At 44.8% G+C, this 24,570-nt stretch overlaps 1 protein-coding gene across 8 annotated transcripts in view; it reads left to right on the top strand.

Annotated features, from left to right (window-relative positions):
- LOC139155214 (Golgi-associated RAB2B interactor protein 3-like) overlaps positions 1 to 24,147 on the top strand; it is a 34,582-nt gene extending 10,435 nt beyond the window's left edge. For 3 of the 8 annotated variants that reach the window (XM_070730309.1, XM_070730310.1, XM_070730312.1), the window contains exons 2-7: positions 8,692 to 8,859; positions 12,463 to 12,662; positions 15,325 to 15,568; positions 18,659 to 18,990; positions 19,414 to 19,472; positions 23,892 to 24,147. In XM_070730309.1, the coding sequence (XP_070586410.1) occupies positions 8,692 to 8,859; positions 12,463 to 12,662; positions 15,325 to 15,568; positions 18,659 to 18,990; positions 19,414 to 19,472; positions 23,892 to 24,016 (1,128 nt within the window). In that variant the 3' untranslated portion in view covers positions 24,017 to 24,147. Of the gene's footprint in view, positions 1 to 4,891; positions 5,147 to 8,581; positions 8,860 to 12,462; positions 12,663 to 15,324; positions 15,569 to 18,658; positions 18,991 to 19,413; positions 19,473 to 23,891 lie in introns of those variants that run through there. The other 5 variants (XM_070730307.1, XM_070730313.1, XM_070730314.1 and 2 more) reach the window with 4 other exon arrangements.
- Positions 24,148 to 24,570: the final 423 nt, after the last annotated feature.

Raw genomic sequence — 24,570 nt, 5'->3', positions numbered from 1 at the left:
TTATTTATTTATTTTGTCCAATACACAATGAGGGTTTTAGGGAGTATATATATCTATATACACATAGTAAAATACACGGTGAAGGTTATAGAGGAGATACCCATAGTAAAATATATCTAAGAAAGAAGAGAAGAGAAGATAGAGGAATAGAACATATCAATGAAAGAATAGAAGAAGAGATAGAGGAATAGAAGGAAGGTAGAGGAGATATTTATTTATTTTATTTATTTATTTTGTTACAGAATATAGTTGTCGGCTATAAATATATTAACCGCCTTGAAGTGGTCGTGGGTTGGGCCTAGAGGCAAAAAAGGAGCTGTGACGTTCCTTAAATATACCAGGGTGATCCGACATAAGAAAAACACACACACACACATATATATATATATATATATATATATATATATATATATATATATATATATATATATATATATATATATATATATGTCACATGTTTAAGCTGAATTTGAAAATTAAGGGAGACTAGGATAGATCTATTTCGGCCTTATTTTGGCCTCATCAGCTAGCCATACCCACTGGGACTTGAACCTGCAACCTTTGCCTTGTAAGGCAGAGAATATATATATATACACACATACATACACACACATACACCTGCACATTTACATATATATTTGTTTTCGTAGAATAATTATAATTATAATTATAATTATAATTTAAAAAAAAAGATTGTTCTGAGTTCAGGTTTGGGACTTGAACCTGCAACCTTTGCCTTGTAAGGGCATATATATATACAGTATATATCACATGTTTTTGCCTTTCTCCTCGGACCTTTGAAGAAATGTGGACCTTCGGTGCCCAGAGGTCCAGGCACAGTGGGGGACAACTCTGGGATTTGGAAATGACAAATTGCTTGTTAACCAAAGTTTAGCCTTCGGCCTGCTGCGTGAATGCACAAAAATCTTACCATTTTAAAAATGTCATATATTAATAAAACCTGACTTTTGTGGCTTCAGTTAATATTAGACGTAACATTCACATTCAAGTAAAACCAACCTGGTTTAATTACTCTACAAAACTCAGAAAGTCTCCTTCCTCTGGTTTGGCTTTCACCACTAGGGGGCGCCCAGGCTCCATGTTTCGGGGCGGGTTCTCTTTTTCAAAATTCATAAATATTAAATAATTAGGAAATGTCCCCGCCTTCAATAAATACAAGGACATTTTACAATTTTTCAATTTTATGCATGGTATGTCTGTCTGTCTGTCTGTATGTTTGGTTTTGTAATAAGGGTTTTTTAACTGTTTTAATATTGGATTATTTATATACTGTTTTTATTACTGTTGTTAGCCGCCCCGAGTCTACGGGGCGGCATACAAATCCAACGAATGAATGAATGAATGAATGAATGAATGAATGAATGAATGAATGAATGAATGAATGAATAAAAAAACAAACAAAAAATAAATAAACAAAATAAAAATATAAAAATATAAAAATATAAAAAAAATAAAAATAAAATAAAATAATAAAATAAAATAAAATAAAATAATAAAATAAAATAAAATAAAATAAAATAAAATAATAATAAAATAAAATAAAATAATAAAATAAAATAAAATAAAATAAAATAAAATAAAATAAAATAAAATAAAATAAAATAAAATAAAATAAAATAAAATAATAATAAAATAAAATAAAAATAAAATAAAATAAAATAAAATAAAATAATGATGGCCCTACATGTGGTCTCTGGATGAAAAGATGTAACGCTCTTTTTTATTTTTTTTATTTATCTCCCACTTGTATTATTTTTATAAATAATTCAAACATTTCCGACACGACTTTCTCTTATTTTACCCCAACACCAACCACCCTGCGAGGTAGGACGGACGGAGAAACATAGAAACCTAGAAGACGGACGGCAGAAAAAGACCTCCTGGTCCATCTAGTCTGCCCTTATACTATTTCCTGTATTTTTATCTTAGGATGGATCTATGTTTATCTCAGGCATGGGAGTTTGTTCCAAGCATCTACGACTCTTTCAGTGAAATCATATTTTCTCATGTGAGAAACCGAGAAGACTGACGGCAGAAAAAGACCTCATGGTCCATCTCGTCTGCCCTTATACTATTTCCTGTATTTTTATCTTAGGATGGATATATGTTGATCCCAGGCATGGGAGTTTGTTCCAAGCATCTACTACTCTTTCAGTGAAATAATATTTTCTCATGTTAGAAACCTAGAAGACTGACGGCAGGAAAAGACCTCATGGTCCATCTTGTCTGCCCTTCCACTATTTCCTGTATTTTATCTTAGGATGGATCTATGTTTATCCCAGGCAGGTTTAAATTCAGTGACTGTGGATTTATCTACCACGCCTCCTGGAAGTTTGTTCCAAGCATCTACTACTCTTTCAGTCAAAATCATATTTTCTCATGTTGCTTCTGATCTTTCCCCCCAACTCACTTCAGATTGTGTCCCCTTGTTCTTGGGTTCACTTTCCTAATAAAATCACTTCCCTCCTGTGTTGTAATCATAGGTTCAAGTTTGTTCCAAGCATCTACTACTCTTTCGGTCAAATAATATTTTCTCACGTTGCTTCTGATCTTTCCCCCCAACTCACTTCAGATGGTGGCCCCTTGTTCTTGGGTTCACTTTCCTATTAAAAAGTATTGCCCACAAGATCATATGCTTCAATGTCCTGCCTGTCAAAGACGACTTCAGCTTCAACCACAACAACACAAGAGCACACAACAGATTCAAACTTAATATGAACCGCTCCAAACCTGACTGTAAAAAATACGACTTGAACAATCGAGTTGTCGAAGCGTGGAACTCATTACCGGACTCCATAGTGTCATCCCCAAACCCCCAACACTTCTCCCTTAGACTCTCCACGATTGACCTCTCCAGGTTCCGAAGAGGCCAGTAAGGGGCGTGCATAAGTGCCCCAGTGTGCCTTCCGTCCCCTGTCCAATTCTCTTTCCTTTATCTCATATATCATATATATTTTCTTCCTTTCATATATATCTCCTCCTCTATTTTTGCATATTATCTTTATATATATATATTACTTCATGTCTATTCTCTCCCATAGGTATTGTGTGTTGGACAAAGGAATAAATAAATAAATAAAATAAGATCTTATGCTGCAATGTCCTGCCTGTCAACGGCTACTTCAGCTTCAACCGCAACAACACAAGAGCACAGAACAGATTCAAGCTTAATATTAACCGCTCCAAACTTGACTTGAAAAAATATGACTTTAGTAATAGGGTTGTCGAAGCGTGGAACTCATTACCGGACTCTGTGGTGTCATCCCCTAACCCCCAACATTTCTCCCCGATGGGTCAGCAACCTCCTCTCACCCAGCTCTCCAGCCCTTTGCGCCTGGGTTCCGCGGGGTGGGGTTGGTGAGGGGGGTCTCCTTGGCAATGGAGGCAGAGGTCACAGAGGCGAGAAGGTGACATCAGGGCCCGGCCATAGAAGCCCCACCAGCCATGGCCAAGGGGAGCACAATGGCGCGGGTCAAGCAGGCAGGCCCACAAAAGACGCCAGGTCAGCCTTCGCCGGGGCGGGCGAGGGACGTCAGGGTTCTCTTGAGGAGGTTGGCAGTGCGGGGACGGGGGCGGTATTTTTCTGTGCGCGCCCGCGCAGCCGCGCAGCTTAAAGGGAACAGTGGTTGGCAGGAGAGGGCACGCCAGCTGCCCAGGATGCGAGGGGGCGGCGCGCGGGGGGAGAGAGACAAAGTCCCAGACCACTGGGGCAGGGGCTGGGACCCTCACAGCAACTCTACAGCTTGTCCAAAGGGTTTTTCAGTGGCGCACTGCCCTTGGGCAGCTTGGAGGAAGACAGGGAGAGGGGAAGTGACACGTCTCGGCATGAATTGACAGCAAGGTAGCAAGGGACAATTCCATCTGTCCATCCATAACCCTGGGGGGTGGATTACTGACGCCCTCAGAGAGGGTCCACAACTTGGGCGTCCTCCTCGATCCACAGCTCACATTAGAGAACCATCTTTCAGCTGTGGCAAGGGGGGCGTTTGCCCAGGTTCGCCTGGTGCACCAGTTGCGGCCCTACTTGGACCGGGACTCAATGCTCACGGTCACTCATGCCCTCATCACCTCGAGGCTGGACTACTGTAACGCTCTCTACATGGGCGATACAGGTGGGTCTGAAGTAGTTTGCAAACGACAAGGAGAGTGGGGGCAGTTCTGATCTCTGGGGGGAGTTGATTCCAGAGGGTCGGGGCCGCCACAGAGAAGGCTCTTCCCCTGGGTCCCGCCAGACGACATTGTTTAGTCGACGGGACCCGGAGAAGGCCAACTCTGTGGGACCTAACTGGTCGCTGGGATTCGTGCGGCAGGAGGCGGTCCCGGAGATATTCTGGTCCGGTGCCAAGAAGGGCTTTATAGGTCATTGAATGGTGACCGGAAACTGACCGGCAACCAATGCAGACTGCGGAGTGTTGGTGTGACATGGGCATATTTGGGGAAGCCCATGATTGCTCTCGCAGCCGCATTCTGCACGATCTGAAGTTTCCGAACACTCTTCAAAGGTCGCCCCATGTAGAGAGCGTTGCAGTAGTCGAGCCTCGAGGGGATGAGGGCAGGAGTGACCGTGAGCAGTGACCCCCGGTCCAGATAGGGCTGCAACTGGTGCACCAGGCGAACGTGGGCGAACGCCCCCCTGGCCACAGCTGAAAGATGGTTCTCTAATGTGAGCTGTGGATCGAGGAGGACGTCCAAGTTGCGGACCCTCTCTGTGGGGGTCAGTAATTCCCCCCCCCCGGTAATGGACGGACAGATGGAATTGTCCTTGGGAGGCAGAACCCACAGCCACTCCGTCTTGTCTGGGTTGAGTTTGAGCCTCTTGACACCCACCCAATGTCGTTTGGCGGGACCTAGGGGAAGAGCCTTCTCTGTGGTGGCCCCGACCCTCTGGAACCAGCTCCCCCCAGAGGTCAGAATTGCCCCCGCCCTCCTTGCCTTTCGTAAGCTCCTTAAAACCCACCTGCAATCTAACCGCTGCACCACCATGGCTCAAGATGCCCTCTTAGGGAAGGTTGGAGAGGTCATCCCTGTCCGGCTTCATCCATGCCCACATCCATGCTTGGAGATCTGGGGCGTCCAAGCCACAAGGCATCGCAAGGACTCCGGGTCCCCATGCTTCCCTGCCAAGGTCAGTGAAATGAGGATCCAGAGATTCTTGCGGGCTTTGATGTTGTAAAACTTTAGTAGGGGGGCAGGATAATCTATGGCTACAATCAATGTTCCCTCTAATTTTTCTCTTCTTTTGGTGTTGCGGAAAAGTATAGTGTCTGAGCAGCATAGATAGATAGAAAGAAAGGTAGATAGATTAGATAGATAGATAGATAGATAGATAGATAGATAGATAGATAGATAGATTAGATAGATAGATAGATAGATAGATAGATAGATAGATAGATAGATAGATAGATAGAAAGATAGATAGAGGTAGGTAGGTAGGTAGGTAGGTAGATAGATATAGATAGATAGATAGATAGATAGATAGATAGATAGATAGATAGATAGATTAGAGAGAGAGAGAGAGAGAGATAGAAGGATAGATAGATAGATTGATAGATAATAGATAGATAGATAATAGATAGATAGATAGATAGATAGATAGATAGATAGATAATAGATTAGATAGATAGATAGATAGATAGATAGAAAGATTGATAGATAGATTGATTGATTGATTGATTGATAGATAATAGATAGATAGATAATAGATAGATAGATAGATAGATAGATAGATAGAAAGATTGATAGATAGATAGATTGATAGATAATAGATAGATAGATAATAGATAGATAGATAGATAGATAATAGATTAGATAGATAGATAGATAGATAGATAGATAGATAGATAGATAATAGATAGATAGATAGATAGATAATAGATAGATAGATAATAGATAGATAGATAGATAGATAGATAATAGATTAGATAGATAGATAGATAGATAGATAGATAGATAGATAGATAGATTGATAGATAGATAGATAGAAAGATTGATAGATAGATAGATTGATAGATAATAGATAGATAGATAATAGATAGATAGATAGATAGATAATAGATTAGATAGATAGATAGATAGATAGATAATAGATTAGATAGATAGATAGATAGATAGATAGATAGATAGATAGATAGATAGATAGATAGATAGATAGGGAAAAAATTCCCTTTTTTAATTAAAAGAAATTAATAATAAAACAAAACCATCTCTCTCTTTCTCTCTCTGACTCTCTCTTTCCCTTCCTCTCCTCTTTCTTTCTTTCTCTCTCTCTCCCCTCTTGCTCTCTCTCTCTTTTTCTCCCTCTCCCTCTTTCTATCTCGCTCTGTCTGTTGCTCTCTCTCTTTCTCTCTCTCTTGCTTTCTTTCTCTTTCATTATATCTCTCTCTCTCTTTCTCTCTCCCTCTCTTTCTTTCTACCTCGCTCTGTCTGTTGCTCTCTCTCTCTCTTTCTCTCTCTCTTGCTATCTTTCTTTCTCTCATTTTTTCTCTCTTTCTCTCTCCCTCTCTCTTTCTTTCTACCTCGCTCTGTCTGTTGCTCTCTCTCTTTTTCTCACTTTCTCCCTCTTTCTTTCTATCTGGCTCTGTTGCTCTCTCTCTCTCTTGCTATCTCTCTTGCTATCTTTTTCTCTCTCTTTCTCTCTCCCTCTTTCTTTCTACCTCGCTCTGTCTGTTGCTCTCTCTCTCTCTCTTTCTCTCTCTCTTGCTATCTTTCTTTCTCTCGTTTTTTTCTCTTTCTCTCTCCCTCTCTCTTTCTTTCTACCTCGCTCTGTCTGTTGCTCTCTCTCTTTTTCTCACTTTCTCCCTCTTTCTTTCTATCTGGCTCTGTTGCTCTCTCTCTCTCTTGCTATCTCTCTTGCTATCTTTTTCTCTCTCTTTCTCCCTCTTTCTTTCTACCTCGCTCTGTCTGTTGCTCTCTCTCTCTCTTTCTCTCTCTCTTGCTATCTTTCTTTCTCTCATTTTTTCTCTCTTTCTCTCTCCCTCTCTCTTTCTTTCTACCTCGCTCTGTCTGTTGCTCTCTCTCTTTTTCTCACTTTCTCCCTCTTTCTTTCTATCTGGCTCTGTTGCTCTCTCTCTCTCTTGCTATCTCTCTTGCTATCTTTTTCTCTCTCTTTCTCTCTCCCTCTTTCTTTCTACCTCGCTCTGTCTGTTGCTCTCTCTCTCTCTCTCTCTTTCTCTCTCTCTTGCTATCTTTCTTTCTCTCATTTTTTTTCTCTTTCTCTCTCCCTCTCTCTTTCTTTCTACCTCGCTCTGTTGCTCTCTCTCTTTTTCTCACTTTCTACCTCTTTCTTTCTATCTGGCTCTGTTACTCGCTCTCTCTCTTGCTATCTCTCTTGCTATCTTTTTCTCTCTCTTTCTCTCTCCCTCTTTCTTTCTACCTCGCTCTGTCTGTTGCTCTCTCTCTCTCTCTCTTGCTATCTTTCTTTCTCTCATTTTCTCTCTCTTTCTCTCTCCCTCTCTCTTTCTTTCTACCTCGCTCTGTCTGTTGCTCTCTCTCTTTTTCTCACTTTCTCCCTCTTTCTTTCTATCTGGCTCTGTTGCTCTCTCTCTCTCTTGCTATCTCTCTTGCTATCTTTTTCTCTCTCTTTCTCTCTCCCTCTCTCTTTCTTTCTACCTCACTCTGTCTGTTGCGCTCTCTCTCTCTCTTTCTCTCTCTCTTGCTATCTTTCTTTCTCTCATTTTTTCTCTCTTTCCCTCTCCCTCTCTCTTTCTTTCTACCTCGCTCTGTCTGTTGCTCTCTCTCTTTTTCTCACTTTCTCCCTCTTTCTTTCTATCTGGCTCTGTTGCTCTCTCTCTCTCTTGCTATCTCTCTTGCTATCTTTTTCTCTCTCTTTCTCTCTCCCTCTCTCTTTCTTTCTACCTCACTCTGTCTGTTGCTCTCTCTCTTTCTCTTTCTCTCTCTCTTGCTATCTTTCTTTCTCTCATTTTTTCTCTCTCCCTCTCTCTTTCTTTCTACCTCGCTCTGTCTGTTGCTCTCTCTCTTTTTCTCACTTTCTCCCTCTTTCTTTCTATCTGGCTCTGTTGCTCTCTCTCTCTCTTGCTATCTCTCTTGCTATCTTTTTCTCTCTCTTTCTCTCTCCCTCTCTCTTTCTTTCTACCTCGCTCTGTCTGTTGCTCTCTCTCTCTCTTTCTCTCTCTCTTGCTATCTTTCTTTCTCTCATTTTTTCTCTCTTTCTCTCTCCCTCTCTCTTTCTTTCTACCTCGCAGCCGCCACCGCTGCGGGAGGAGCCATGCCCCAAGGCAGGAGGTGGAGGAGGAGAAAGCTGGAGAGAGGGGAGGATCAGGTGGGCAGCGGCGGGAGGCCAGGGGCGCGAGGGGGCCGAAGGCACCTGGGGCAGGGGGCAGGGAGGCTCGGCACCAGTACCGGCACATCCACGGCGGACAGGGGCTGCCGGCGCCTCCCGTTGCACAGCCTTAAAAAAGGCTGCACGGGAAGTTGTTTTGGGATGCGCGGCCGCGCAGCCGTGCGCCTTAGAGGGAACATTGCCTACAATGCTATTGCTTTGATGTTGTAAACTGTAGTAGCAGGCAGGGTAATCTAAGCCTACAATGCTGTCACTATTTAGTCCGGCAAGAGTCTGTCAATCGTGCGCAAGAACCAGACCCCGGATGGACTGTCCTACGCCGTTCTTGCGCTAGGCCTGCACCCCTTCCAATCACTGCCCGCTCTTCCCAGGCAGGCCTGGAAGGAACCAAGGTGGTGGAAGCCCCCAAGGCCCCCAGGAACCCCACCAACAGCCGAGGCCTCTTCAACACCAACATGGGACCTCTGCAGCGCCAGTTGCGCCTGGGCGAGTACAACCTCTTGAAGTGCGCTGCCATGTTCGAGAGCGACTTCGTCCAGGTAAGACGTGGGGACGTTTGTTTAGCAGACGTCCAAAGTTAGGCCAGTGTACAGAAAGATGTGACCAGTCCTCCCACTTACAACTATTGCAGTGTTCCAATGTCTAAGGGGCTGCCCCAAAGAAGTGGTTGTAGTAGTAGTAGCCAAAGAGTCAGAGGGCAAGATGAGAAGCAAAGGACGGAAACTAATCCCAGCAGAGGAGCAACCTAGAACTAAGGAGGAATTTTTGGACCGGGAGTCACTGCTCACGGTCACTCATGCCCTCATCACCTCGAGGCTCGACTACTGCAACGCTCTCTACATGGGGCGACCTTTGAAGAGTGTTCGGAAACTCCAGATCGTGCAGAATGCAGCTGCGAGAGCAGTCATGGGCTTCCCCAAATATGCCCATGTCACACCAACACTCCGCAGTCTGCATTGGTTGCCGGTCAGTTTCCGGTCACAATTCAATGACCTATAAAGCCCTTCATGGCATCTGACCAGAATATCTCCGGGACCGCCTTCTGCCGCACGAATCCCACTGACCGGTGAGGTCCCACAGAGTTGGCCTTCTCCGGGTCCCGTTGACTCAACAATGTCGGTTGGCGGGCCCCAGGGGAAGAGCCTTCTCTGTGGCGGCCCCGACTCTCTGGAACCAGCTCCCCCCAGAGATTAGAACTGCCCCTACCCTCCTTGCCTTTCGTAAACTCCTCAAAACCCACCTTTGTTGTCAGTCATGGGGGAACCGAGATATTTCCCCTGGGCCTATATAATTTATGTATGGTATGTTTGTAGGTATGTCTGCTTAAAAATGGGGTTTTTAACTATTTTAAATTTTAAATTGTATATTATTAGATTTGTTATGAATTGTTTTATTGTGTTGTGAGCCGCCCCGAGTCCACGGAAAGGGGCGGTATACAAATCTAATAAATAATAATAATAATAATAATAATAATAATAATAATAATAATAATAATTTCCTGACAATGAGGACAATTAACGAGTGGGACTGCTTGCCACCAGAAGTTGTGGAGGATTTTTTTAAAAAAAGAGACAGTCAGCGGTGGGTTCCTCCCGGTTCGGACTGGATCGCCCAAACTAGTAGCTGTTTTGTCTTGCCGGCCAGTACTTAGCCCCAAATGAAGGCTCAAACGCATACACATGGGTTTCGAAATAAAACAAGGGTTCTTTTTAATAAGCATGTGTTGCTTCACAAACACAAACTCAAGCAATGTCTTTTTCCTTGCCGAAAGCCGGACGTGAGGCCAAATTGATAAGATAACGGCACACGCGTTTCCGAGCCAGAAGTCTACTCACACGATTAACCTTAAAAATGTCCAACAATGAATCCAGGCTTGTTAGTAAAACACTCCTTGCAGGCTTTCCTCCTCCAGAGGCAGGGACGTTGACTTCTTGCAAAGAGCACCCTCCAAAACACCTCCCCTCGTATTTATTTATTTATTTATTTATTTATTTATTTATTTATTTATTTATTTATTTATTTATTTATTTATTTATTTATTTATTTATTTATTTATTTGACTTTTACGACACCCAATCCGCACGGATCCCAGCGACCGATAAGGTCCCCACAGAGTTTGGCCTTCTCCGGGTCCCGTCGACTAAACAATGTTCGTTTGGCGGGCCCCGGGGGAAGAGCCTTCTCTGTGGCGGCCCCGGCCCTCTGGGACCAACTCCCCCCTGCCAGAGATTAGAACTGCCCCCGCCCTCCCTGTCTTTCGTAAACTACTCAAGAGTCATTTATACCGCCAGGCATGGGGGAGTTGAGCTATTCCTTCCCCCTAGGCCGTTACAAGTCTTGCATGGTATGTTTGTGTGTATGTTTGGTTTTTATAAATAAGGGTTTTTTAGTTGTTTTAGTATTGGATTGTCACATGCTGTTTTTATCATTGTTGTTATCCGCCCCGAGTCTACGGAGAGGGGCGGCATACAAATCCAATAAATAATAATAATAATAATAATAATAATAATAATAATAATAATAATAATCATCATCATCATCCCAAAGGATTTAGGACTATATACTCTTGGGGAGTGCTGGCTATGCTACACCTGTGCTCACTTCCTCTTTCTGATCCTTCTCAACTGCTCCTGTCACCGTCTCACCCTTCTCACCCGAGCATTTAGTACAGGGGCACTTCCTCGTCCTCAAACCCTGGCAAAGCCCCAGTTGGGGGATCTATAGCTTCTGTAGGCTCCTCACACCCAGATTCTCCCTCCTCCTCCTCCTCCTCCTCTGTCTCTCTCTCTGACTCCTCCGGCAGCCACACAGGCCGTCCGTACATCAGTTTTACTATGGGTATACCCACACTAAAACCCTCATTGTGTACTGGACAAAATCAATAAAATTAAAAAAAAATAGAAAATATTTGAGAAGCACAGCTTTGTAGAGTTATTATTATTATTATTATTATTATTATTATTATTATTATTATTATTTATTAGATTTGTATGCCGCCCCTCTCCGTAGACTCGGGGCGGCTTACAGCAATGATAAAAACAGTATATACTGTAATGACAAATCTAATAGTTAGACTCTAAAATAACAATAATACATTTCAAAAGTCTAACAAACAAGAAACCCCAATATATATATTTGCACGATGTTTTTATTACTGTTGTTAGCCGCCCCGAGTCTACGGAGAGGGGTGGCATACAAATCCAATAAATAAATAAAATAAATGAATAAAAACATACATACAGTCATATCATACACAAAAAACTACATAGGCAGGGGGAGATGTCTCAGTTCCCCCACGCTTGACGGCAGAGGTGGGTTTGAAGGCGTTTACGAAAGGCAAGGAGGGTGGGGGCAGTCCTGATCTCTGGAGGGAGCTGATTCCAGAGGGTCGGAGCCGCCACAGAGAAGGCTCTTCCCCTGGGTCCCACCAAACGACATTGTTTAGTCGACGGGACCCGGAGGAGACCAACTCTGTGGGACCTAACCGGTCGCTGGGATTCGTGCGGCAGAAGGCGGTCTCGTAGATACTCTGGTCTGGTGCCATGAAGGGCTTTATAAGTGATGACCAACACTTTGAATAGTGACCGGAAACTGATTGGCAACCAATGCAGACTGCGGAGTGTTGGTGTGACATGGGTGTATCTAGGGAAGACCCATGATTGCTCTCGCAGCTGCGTTCTGCACGATCTGAAGTTTCCAAACACCCTTCAAAGGTCGCCCCATGTAGAGAGCGTTACAGTAGTGGTGATGAGGGCGTGAGTGACCGTGAGCATTGAGTCCCGGTCCAAGTAGGGCCGCAACCGGTGCACCAGGCGAACCTGGGCAAACGCCCCCCTGGCCACAGCTGAAAGATGTTTCTCTAATGTGAGCTGTGGATCGAGGAGGACGGCCAAGTTGCGGAAGTCAATAATTCCCCCGCTCCAGGGTGATGGACGGACAGATGGAATTGTCCTTGGGAGGTAAGACCCTCCATCTTATCCGGGTTGAGTTTGAGCCTGTTGACACCCGTCCAGGTCCCAACAGCCTCCGGGCACCGGCACATCACGTCCACTGCTTCGTTGACTGGACTCAGGAAGGGAAGGGTTTTCCACATGGCTCGCGGGTTAACAGGCTACCGGGCCGCCCTCCGTCGTGTCTTTCAGGTCAGCAAACAAGGCGGTATCCTCGACGTGCACAACCAGGTGCAGCAGGTCCGAGTGGCCATTGCGGCCACCAGCCCGGGTCTCCCGGTGCCCGACGTGCTTCTCTTGGCCCGTCCAGTCCTCCTACCTCAACAGCTGCCACCCAGCCTGCAGCAACGACATCGCCCCCGGGCTCGGAACCCGAGGTTTGAGCTCACCAGGTAACAGTTTCTCGCTGACCGCCGCCTCTTCCCTCCGTGGGAGAATGTCTAGGTCAGTGTTTCCCAACCGTGGCCACTTGAAGATATTTGGACTTCAACTCGCCAGCTGGGGAATTCTGGGAGTTGAGGTCCAAATATCTTCAAGTTTCCAAGGTTGGGAAACACTGATTTAGGTAATAAACCTTCAACAAACTTTAAGTAGAGGGGTTTTTTTCCCCACCAATTTCTTTTTATTTTTCTCACCAGTCACAGTACAATGTAAAGTGCCAGCGACATCCAATTGTTTAAATACATCAATCATTCAACTGCTGGCTGGGGAATTCTGGGAGTTGAAGTCCACGGAGAGGGGCAGCATACAAATCCAATAGATAGATAGATAGATAGATAGATAGATAGATAGATAGATAGATAGATAGATAGATAGATAGATAGATAGATAATAGATAGAGATAGATAGATAGATAGATAGATAGATAGATAGATAGATAGATAGATAGATAGATAGGATAAATAGATAAAGATAGAAGATAGATAGATAGATAGATAGATAGATAGATAGATAGATAGATAGATAGATAGATAGATAGGATAAATAGATAAAGATAGAAGATAGATAGATAGATAGATAGGATAAATAGATAAAGATAGAAGATAGATAGATAGATAGATAGATAGATAGATAGATAGATAGATAGGATAAATAGATAAAGATAGAAGATAGATAGATAGATAGATAGATAGATAGATAGATAGATAGATAGATAGATAGGATAAATAGATAAAGATAGAAGATAGATAGATAGATAGATAGATAGATAGATAGATAGATAGATAGATAGATAGATAGATAGGATAAATAGATAAAGATAGAAGATAGATAGATAGATAGATAGATGATAGATAGATAGATAGATAGATAGATAGATAGATAGATAGATAGATAGATAGATAGATAGATAGGATAAATAGATAAAGATAGAAGATAGATAGATAGATAGATAGATAGATAGATAGGATAAATAGATAAAGATTGAAGATAGATAGGTAGGTAGGTAGGTAGGTAGATAGATAGGATAAATAGATAAAGATAGAAGATAGAAGATAGATAGATAGATAGATAGATAGATAGATAGATAGATAGATAGATAGATAGATAGGATAAATAGATAAAGATAGAAGATAGATAGATAGATAGATAGATAGATAGATAGATAGATAGATAGATAGGATAAATAGATAAAGATTGAAGATAGATAGGTAGGTAGGTAGGTAGGTAGGTAGATAGATAGATAGGATAAATAGATAAAGATAGAAGATAGAAGATAGATAGATAGATAGATAGATAGATAGGATAAATAGATAAAGATAGAAGATAGATAGATAGATAGATAGATAGATAGATAGATGATAGATAGATAGATAGATAGATAGATAGACAGATAGATGATAGATAGATAGATAGATAGATAGATAGATAGATAGATAGGATAAATAGATAAAGATAGAAGATAGATAGATAGATAGATAGATAGATAGATAGATAGATAGATAGATAGGATAAATAGATAAAGATTGAAGATAGATAGGTAGGTAGGTAGGTAGGTAGGTAGATAGATAGGATAAATAGATAAAGATAGAAGATAGAAGATAGATAGATAGATAGATAGATAGATAGATAGATAGATAGATAGATAGATAGATAGATAGATAGATAGATAGATAGATAGGATAAATAGATAAAGATAGAAGATAGATAGATAGATAGATAGATAGATAGATAGATAGATAGATAGATAGATAGATAGATAGGATAAATAGATAAAGATTGAAGATAGGTAGGTAGGTAGGTAGGTAGGTAGATAGATAGGATAAATAGATAAAGATAGAAGATAGAAGATAGATAGATAGATAGATAGATAGATAGATAGATAGATAGATAGAAAGATAGATAGATAGATAGATAGATAGATAGATAGATAGATAGATAGATAAATAGGTAGGTAGATAAGTAGGTAAGTAAGTAAGTAAGTAAGTAAATAAATAGACAGACAGACAAACAAACAAACAAACAAACAAATAAATAAAGAAATATCTTCAAGTTGCCATATAATAATAATAATAATAATAATAATAATAATAATAATAATAATAATAATAACGCAGTCCTAGGTGCTTGGGAAGCGCCCGACTGGTGATGAAATACGAAATCCAGCACATAGTGATCTCGTTTGCTGTGTTGTATTGACATAATAATAATAATAATAATAATAATAATAATAATAATAATAATAATAATAATAATGCGGAGAGGGGCGGCATATAAATCCAATAAATCTAATCCAATCATATAAATCCAATAAATCTAATAATAATAATGTGGCAAGAGATGGTCCCATAAATAGTCTGGCCCTGAGCCATCTAGGGCTTTATAGGTAATAGCCAACACCTTGAATTGTGCCCGGAGACTAATAGATACCAATGCAGGTTGCGGAGCAAAGCTGTTATATCGTGCGGCTTCATTTTGGACCATCTTCAAGGGTAGCCCCATGTAGAGCGCATTGCAATAGCCTGAGATAAACAGGATGGAGGGCGGGGTAGCCCCACTGCGTGATCCAGCTGCGTGCCCCTCCCCACCGTCTCCCCTCCCTTCCTCCCCTCTCAGGCTCCTCCCCTTGTGCTTCGTCAAGATCACCATCCATGACCAAGAGAAGAAACAGCTGCGATTCAAGTTGGTGACCGGCCGGACCTTCTACCTCCAGCTTTGCCCGCCGGCGGACAACCAGAAGGACAACTTTGACTTGTGGGTCAAGGTGGTCCATCTCCTTCGGCCCCGCTCGGACATTCACCAGGATAAGTGGCGCCATGACCCGTGGAAGTCTGGGGATTTGGCCCCCCAAGCTACCGCCGTGAGTGGGCACGCTGGTCGTGGGTGGGTGGGGGCGGTTGGGGAGATCTGGAGGGCACCCACCACCCCAGTGATGGTGATAGGGTTTTTGGCCCACATGACAAAAGGCTGTGTGTGCTTTTACAGTGATACCTCGTCTTACGAACCCCTCGTCATACAAAGTTTTCGAGAGACAAACCCGGGGTTTAAGATTTTTTTACCTCTTCTTTCAAACTATTTTCACCTTACAAACCCAAGACGCCGCCACTGGGATGCCCCCCCCTGCCTCCGGACTTCCGTTGCCAGCGAAGCGCCCGTTTTTGCGCTGCTGGGATTCCCCTGAGGCTCCCCTCCATGGGAAACCCCACCTCCAGACTTCTGTGTTTTTGCGATGCTGCAGGGGAATCCCAGGATCGCAAAAACGGGCGCTTCTCTGGCAACAGAAGTCCGGAGGTGGGGTTTCCCAGCGAGGGGAGCCTCAGTGAAATCACAGCACCACAAAAACACGGGAGTCCGGAGGTGGGGTTTCGAGGACTTCGGTGTTTTTGTGCTGCTGAGATTCCACTGAGGTTCCCCTCGCTGGGAAACCTCACCTCCGGACTTCCGTTGCCAGCGAAGCACCCGTTTTTTGCGCTGCTGGGATTCCCCTGAGGCTCCCCTCCATGGGAAACCCCACCTGCGGACTTCTGTGTTTTTGCGATGCTGCAGGGGAATCCCAGCAGCACAAATACGGGCGCTTCTCTGGCAACGGAAGTCCGGAGGTGGGGTTTCCCAGCGAGGGGAGCCTCAGTGAAATCACAGCACCACAAAAACACGGGAGTCCGGAGGTGGGGTTTCGAGAACTTCGGTGTTTTTGTGGTGCTGGGATTCCACTGAGGCTCCCCTCGCTGGGAAACCCCACCTCCGGACTTCCGTTGCCAGCGAAGCGCCCGTTTTTGCGCTGCTGGGATTTCCCTGCAGCATCACAAAAACACGGAAGTCCGGAGGTGGGGTTTCCCATGGAGGGGAGCCTCAGGGGAATCCCAGCAGGGCAAAAACGGGGGCTTCGGCTGGCAAAAGGGGTGAGTTTTGGGCCTTGCGCGCATCCATCGCTTTTCCATTGATTCCTATGGGAAACGTTGTTTCGTCTTACAAACTTTTCACCTTACGAACCCTCGTCCCGGAACCAGTTAAGTTCGTAAGACGAGGTATCACTGTACTACCAAGTGGGCATGTGCCCGCATCTATTCCCTTTCATCCCACAATGCATACGCACCCCACCTGTGTTGCCTCTTAAGAATGGACACCGGCCTCACTGAAGCCTGGATCGGTGAAAAAAACCAGCCAAACGGGCAAACTGGAGGATTGGGAAAAGGGACTTCCGGTTTGCCCGTGGTGCTCTGTTTGGCACTCCGGGCTTTCAGGACACTTCCGTGAAGCCTCCGGAGTGCCAAAAACAACACAACAGGCAAAACTGGGAGTCTGTTTTTCGGAACTTCCGGTTTGCCTGTTGGGCCATTTTTATTTATTTATTTAGAAACATAGAAACATAGAAGTCTGACGGCAGAAAAAGACCTCATGGTCCATCTAGTCTGCCCTTATACTATTTTCTGTATTTTATCTTAGGGTGGATCTATGTTTATCCCAGGCATGGAAGTTTGTTCCAAGCATCTACTGCTCTTTCAGTGAAATAATATTTTCTCATGTTAGAAATCTAGAAGTCTGACGGCAGAAAAAGACCTCCTGGTCCATCTCGTCTGCCCTTCTACTATTTTCTGTATTTTATCTTAGGATTGATATATGTTTATCCCAGGCATGGAAGTTTGTTCCAAGCATCTACTACTCTTTCAGTGAAATAATATTTTCTCATGTTAGAAACATAGAAGGCTGACGTCAGAAAAAGACCTCCTGGTCCATCTCGTCTGCCCTTATACTATTTCCTGTATTGTATCTTAGGATGGATCTGTGTGTTATCCCAGGCATGTTTAAATTCAGTTACTGTGGATTTATCTACCACGTCTGCTGGAAGTTTGTTCCAGCAGACGTGGTAGATAAATCCACAGTAACTGAATTTATTTATTTATAACCTAATAAATAAATAAATTCAGTTACTGTGGATTTATCTACCACGTCTTTCCGTAGACTCGGGGCGGCTCACAACACAATAAAACGGTTCATGACAAATCTAATGATTTAAAATTTAAAATTTAAAGTAGTTAAAAAACCCCATTTTTAAGCAGAGATACCTACAAACATACCATACATAAATTATATAGGCCCGGGGGAGATCAATTCCCCCATGCCTGACGACAAAGGTGGGTTTTGAGGAGTTTACGAAAGGCAAGGAGGGTAGGGGCAGTTCTAATCTCTGGGGGGAGCTGGTTCCAGAGAGTCGGGGCCGCCACAGAGAAGGCTCTTCCCCTGGGGCCCGCCAACCGACATTGTTTCGTCGACGGGACCCGGAGAAGGCCAACTCTGTGGGACCTAACTGGTCGCTGGGATTCGTGCGGCAGAAGGCGGTCCCGGAGATATTCTGGTCCGATGCCATGAAGGGCTTTATAGGTCATAACCAACACTTTGAATGGTGACCGGAAACCGATCGGCAACCAATGCAGACTGCGGAGTGTTGGTGTGACATGGGCGTATTTAGAGAAGCCCATGACTGCTCTCACAGCTGCATTCTGCACGATCTGAAGTTTCCGAACACTTTTCAAAGGTCGCCCCATGTAGAGTGTGTTACAGTAGTCGAACCTCGAGGTGATGAGGGCATGAGTGACTGTGAGCAGTGACTCCCGGTCCAAATAGGGCCGCAACTGGTGCACCAGGCGAACCTGGGCGAACGCCCCCCTGGCCACAGCTGAAAGATGGTTCTCTAATGTGAGCTGTGGATCGAGGAGGACGCCCAAGTTTCAAAGGTCGCCCCATGTAGAGAGCGTTACAATATTTTTCACCCTCATGGGCTTCAGGAGAAGCCTCCAGAGGGCGAAACGGCCTTCCCCAAGGTCAAAAATCAGCCTGCGCAGTGGAGCTCCTATAGGGCAATGCCTCGCATCCCCACCTGTGGCACCTATTCCATAGGTTCGCCATCACTGCCCTACCCCACCCCACATCGCTTCTCTTCTGCCCCCCACAGAGTTCGGCCACGCAGGCCTCGGAGGAGAGAGAGATATCCATCGCGGAGGTTCTGAGCACCCTGCAGGAGGAGATCCTTGAGAGTCCCGGCAACACCATTGACTTCCTGGACCATCCCAGCATCGCCACCAGCCCCACGCCAACCTTGGTGGCCATCCAAGAGAGGCTGGACCCTTTCCCGCTGGAGGTGCATAGCTCCACGGAGGACCTCTGGAAGAGCCCCCAGGAAAGGGAGAAGGAGAACCCCAAGGTGCCCTCACACGCCAGCCGATACGAGGCCAGAGACTCTCCGAAAGAGATGGAGGAGGTGGCCCATGGAGCAGGGGGTCCAAGGTACCTCACAGAAACTTTCAGAGGAGTGGGGAGGGGATGGAGGCTTTGCAGTGTCCTTTCCCAAAAGAGCCTGAGTGACTGTGAGAAACAGACTCTCGGTCCAAATAGGGCCGCAATTTCCGCACGAGGCGAACCTGGGCAAACGCCCCCCTCGCCACAGCTGAGAGATGTTGTTCTAAGCTCAGCTGTGGATCGGGGGGGTTTCCCAAGGATTCCCTATTTCGGCCAACCCCTCGTCCGGAGTCTTCTCTATCTAAAGCCACAAATGAGCAGCAAAACCTGTTTTTGTTCCTCAATGACGCGAGGATGGGTGTGAGGGTACCGTCCACACCCTTGGCTCGATGTCCAGCGGGTGAATTGGTAGGAGTGGGACGGCACTGGGAGGACGTGCAGGGGTTTTGATTCAACCCATTCCTCGCGCAGAAAAAGCAAGAGCCGTAGCAAGTCGAGCCGACCTCGCCGAAGCCATTCTTCCAAGAGAGGTCAGTCGAGTTGTAATTTATTTATTTATTTTATTTATTTATTTTGTCCAATACACAATGAGAGTTTTAGTGGGTATATATATATGTATATATACCCATAGTAAAATACATGATGGAGGTTATAGAGGAGATACTCATAGTAAAATATATCTAAGAAAGAAGAGAAGAGAAGATAGAGGAATAGAACAGATCAATGAAAGAATAGAAGAAGAGATAGAGGAATAGAAGGAAGGGATAGGAGATATTTATTCATTCATTCATTATTTATTTATTTATTTAGTTAGTTAGTTAGTTAGTTAGTTAGTTAGTCCAATTTATTATTTTATTTATTTATTACTTAGATTTGTATGCCGCCCCTCTCCGCAGACTCGCACAATGAGGGTTTTAGTGGGTATATATCTATACACACATAGTCAAGTACATGATGAAGGTTATAGAGGAGAGACTCATAGTAAAATATATCTAAGAAAGAAGGGAAGAGAAGATAGAGGAATAGAACATATCAATGAAAGAATAGAAGGAGAGATAGAGGAATAGAAGGAAGGGATAGGAGATATTTATTTATTTTATTTATTTATTTTGTCCAATACACAATGAGGGTTTTAGTGGGTAAACCCATAGTAAAATACATGATGAAGGTTATAGAGGAGATACTCAGAGTAAAATATATCTAAGAAGTAATAGAAAAGAAGATATAGGAATAGAACATATCAATGAAAGAATAGAAGAAGAGATAGAGGAATAGAAGGAAGGTATAGGAGATATTTATTTATTCATTCATTATTTATTTATTTAGTTAGTTAGTTAGTTAGTTAGTTAGTCCAATTTATTATTTTATTTATTTATTACTTAGATTTGTATGCCGCCCCTCTCCGCAGACTCGCACAATGAGGGTTTTAGTGGGTATATATCTATATACACATAGTCAAGTACATGGTGAAGGTTATAGAGGAGAGACTCATAGTAAAATATATCTAAGAAAGAAGAGAAGAGAAGATAGAGGAATAGAACACATCAATGAAAGAATAGAAGAAGAGATAGAGGAATAGAAGAAAGGTAGAGGAGATATTTATTTATTTTATTTATTTATTTTGTCCAATACACAATGAGGGTTTTAGTGGGTATATATCTATATACACATAGTAAAGTATAGGATGAAGGTTATAGAGGAGATACTCATAGTAAAATATATCTAAGAAAGGATAGAAAAGAAGATATAGTAATAGAACACATCAATGAAAGAATAGAAGAAGAGATAGAGGAATAGAAGAAAGGGATAGGAGATATAGGAGAGCAATAGGACAGGGGACGGAAGGCACTCTAGTGCACTTGTACTCGCCCCTTACTGACCTCTTAGGAATCTGGAGAGGTCAACCGTGGACAGTCTAAGGGTCAAGTGTTGGAGGTTTGGGGAGGACACTACGGAGTCCTGTAATGAGTTCCACGCTTCGACAACTCGGTGACTGAAGTCGTATTTTTTACAGTCAAGTTTGGAGCGGTGAATATTAAGCTTGAATCTGTTGTGTGCTCTTGTGTTGTTGTGGTTGAAGCTGAAGTAGTCGCCGACAGGCAGGACATTGCAGCATAGGATCTTGTGGGCAATACTCAGATCATGTTTAAGGCGTCTTAGTTCTAAACTTTCTAGGCCCAGGGTTGAAAGTCTAGTCTGTTTCGAGTGGAGGAGTGAAGGGCTCTTCTGGTGGAGGATCTCTGGACATTTTCAAGGGTGTTGATGTCCGAGATGCGATATGGGTTCCAAACAGATGAGCTGTATTCGAGGATGGGTCTGGCAAGAGTTTTGCAAGCTCTGGTAAGTAGTGTGAGATTGCCAGAGCAGAAGCTACGTAGGGTTAGGTTTACAACTCTTGAAGCCTTCTTGGCTATGTCGTTGCAGGGGGCTTTGGCCCTCAAATATTTTGATATTAGTATCCCAAGGTCTTTAATCGAGTGGGGATTATCTGTGATCATTTGATTCTTCAGTTCGTATTTGGAGTGTTGGAAAGGGGGCGTTGGGAGGTCTTCCAATCCAGACCTCTGCCCAAAAAGGAGACCCTGCATCCCTCAAGGGACCTCCCAGGAGAAACCCACTACTCCTACTGACACCAGCAGGGCAAACTATGGGATATGGAGCAAACTCCACTCCCTTCTAACACTGAAGATGTTAGCTAGTGGGGTAACGAAACGTCGGCAAGAAAGGCAGCAAGCTCAGAGGGCACCAAAGTCCTCCTCCTCTTATTTTCCTTCCTCCTCCTCCTCCTCTTCCTCTCTTCCTTCTGGTCCCAAGACGCTGCCACTGGGATGCCCTGCCTCCGGACTTCCGTTGCCAGTGAAATGCCCATTTTTTGCGCTGCTGGGATTCCCCTGAGGCTCCCCTCCATGGGAAACCCCACCTCTGGACTTCCATGTTTTCGCAATGTTGCAGGGGAATCCCAGCAGCGCAAAAACGGGCGCTTCGCTGGCAACGGAAGTCCGGAGGTGGGGTTTCCCAGCGAGGGGAGCCTCAGGGGAATCCCAGCAGCACAAAAATGGGCGCTTTGCTGGCAACGGAAGTCCGGAGGTGGGGTTTCCCATGGAGGGAAGCCTCAGGGGAATCCCAGCAGCACAAAAACGGGCGCTTTGCTGGCAACGGAAGTCCGGAGGTGGGGTTTCCCATGGAGGGGAGCCTCAGGGTAATCCCAGCAGCGGAAAAACGGGCGCTTTGCTGGCAACGGAAGTCCGGAGGTGGGGTTTCCCATGGAGGGGAGCCTCAGGGGAATCCCAGCAGCACAAAAACGGACGCTTTGCTGGCAACGGAAGTCCGGAGGTGGGGTTTCCCATGGAGGGGAGCCTCAGGGGAATCCCAGCAGCGCAAAAACGGGCGCTTTGCTGGCAACGGAAGTCCGGAGGTGGGGTTTCCCAGCAAGGGGAGCCTCAGGGGAATCCCAGCAGCCCAAAAACGGGCGCTTCGCTGGCAACGGAAGTCCGGAGGGGGGGTTTCCCATGGAGGGGAGCCTCAGGGGAATCCCAGCAGCACAAAAACGGGCGCTTTGCTGGCAACGGAAGTCTGGAGGGGGGGTTTCCCAGTGAGGGGAGCCTCAGGAGAATCCCAGCAGCACAAAAACGGGCGCTTCGCTGGCAACGGAAGTCTGGAGGTGGGGTTTCCCATGGAGGGGAGCCTCAGGGGAATCCCAGCAGCACAAAAACGGGCGCTTTGCTGGCAACGGAAGTCTGGAGGTAGGGTTTCCCATGGAGGGGAGCCTCAGGGGAATCCCAGCAGCACAAAAACGGGCGCTTTGCTGGCAACGGAAGTCCGGAGGTGGGGTTTCCCATGGAGGGGAGCCTCAGGGGAATCCCAGCAGCACAAAAACGGGCGCTTTGCTGGCAACGGAAGTCTGGAGGTAGGGTTTCCCATGGAGGGGAGCCTCAGGGGAATCCCAGCAGCACAAAAACGGGCGCTTTGCTGGCAACGGAAGTCTGGAGGTAGGGTTTCCCATGGAGGGGAGCCTCAGGGGAATCCCAGCAGCACAAAAACGGGCGCTTTGCTGGCAACGGAAGTCCGGAGGTGGGGTTTCCCATGGAGGGGAGCCTCAGGGGAATCCCAGCAGCACAAAAACGGGCGCTTTGCTGGCAACGGAAGTCTGGAGGTAGGGTTTCCCATGGAGGGGAGCCTCAGGGGAATCCCAGCAGCACAAAAACGGGCGCTTTGCTGGCAACGGAAGTCCGGAGGTGGGGTTTCCCATGGAGGGGAGCCTCAGGGGAACCCCAGCAGTGCAAAAATGGGCACTTTGCTGGCAACGGAAGTCCGGAGGTGGGGTTTCCCATGGAGGGGAGCCTCAGGGGCATCCCAGCAGCGCAAAAACGGGTGCTTCGCTGGCAACGGAAGTCCAGAGGTGGGGTTTCCCAGCAAGGGGAGCCTCAGGGCAATCCCAGCAGCACAAAAACGGGCGCTTTGCTGGCAACCGAAGTCCGGAGGTGGGGTTTCCCAGCAAGGGGAGCCTCAGGGGCATCCCAGCAGCACAAAAACGGGCGCTTTGCTGGCAACCGAAGTCTGGAGGTGGGGTTTCCCATGGAGGGGAGCCTCAGGGGAATCCCAGCAGCGCAAAAACGGGGGCTTTGCTGGCAACCGAAGTCTGGAGGTGGGGTTTCCCATGGAGGGGAGCCTCAGGGGAATCCCAGCAGCGCAAAAACGGGGGCTTTGCTGGCAAGGGGGAGGCTGGAGGTGGGGTTTCCCAGCAAGGGGAGCCTCAGAAGAATCCCAGCAGCGCAAAAACACCGAAGTCCGGAGGTGGGGTTTTGAGGACTTCCGTGGTTTTGTGATGCTGCGATTTCGCTGAGGCTCCCCTCACTGGGAAACCCCACCTCCGGACTTCCACACTCTTACCTAAAACTCTGCTCTGCGTATGAAACCTACTAAGAGATTTCTTCCCTTTTTTACTCCAGTGGTCAGCCAGGCCTCCAGGAAATTCTCCTCCTTCATGGGCTCCCTCTCTGGGGCCGGCCAGAAGGCCCCCAAGAGTTCGCGCAGCAGCCGGAAACCCTCGACCAGCAAAGAACGAAAGCATTGAGCGGCTCCGTCCCCCTCTGCGACCCCCCCGTGAGAAAAACCAGAGGCCTGGACCGGGCAAGAAAAAAAAAAGAAAGGGCCCGTTCCTTTCCCGAATCTCTTTCGTTAGTAAAGATGGTGGCTAGAAACACATTTCGGACACGTGGTCTGTGGTCTCCTGTCTTGTAGGGCGGCGTTCGACACCCTGGAGTCGCTTATTTAAGGCAGCTCGGATCTCAAACTCCCAGAATTCCTTGGCCAGCTTTGCTTTTGCTGGCTGGGGTATTTTTTTTAAATTTATTTATTTAATTTATTTAATTTGTTTAATTTACTTATTTTACTTATTTTATTTATTTTATTTTATTTATTTATTTTATTTATTTTATTTATTTTATTTATTTTATTTATTTTATTTATTTTATTTATTTTATTTATTTTATTTATTTTATTTATTTTATTTATTTTATTTATTTTATTTATTTTATTTATTTTATTTATTTTATTTATTTTATTTATTTTATTTATTTTATTTATTTTATTTATTTTATTTATTTTATTTATTTTATTTATTTTATT

This window comes from Erythrolamprus reginae (genome assembly GCF_031021105.1).
Source record: "Erythrolamprus reginae isolate rEryReg1 chromosome 13 unlocalized genomic scaffold, rEryReg1.hap1 SUPER_13_unloc_9, whole genome shotgun sequence".
Classification (NCBI taxonomy): Eukaryota; Metazoa; Chordata; class Lepidosauria; order Squamata; family Dipsadidae; genus Erythrolamprus; species Erythrolamprus reginae.
This window is presented reverse-complemented; position numbering and strand designations above follow the sequence as displayed.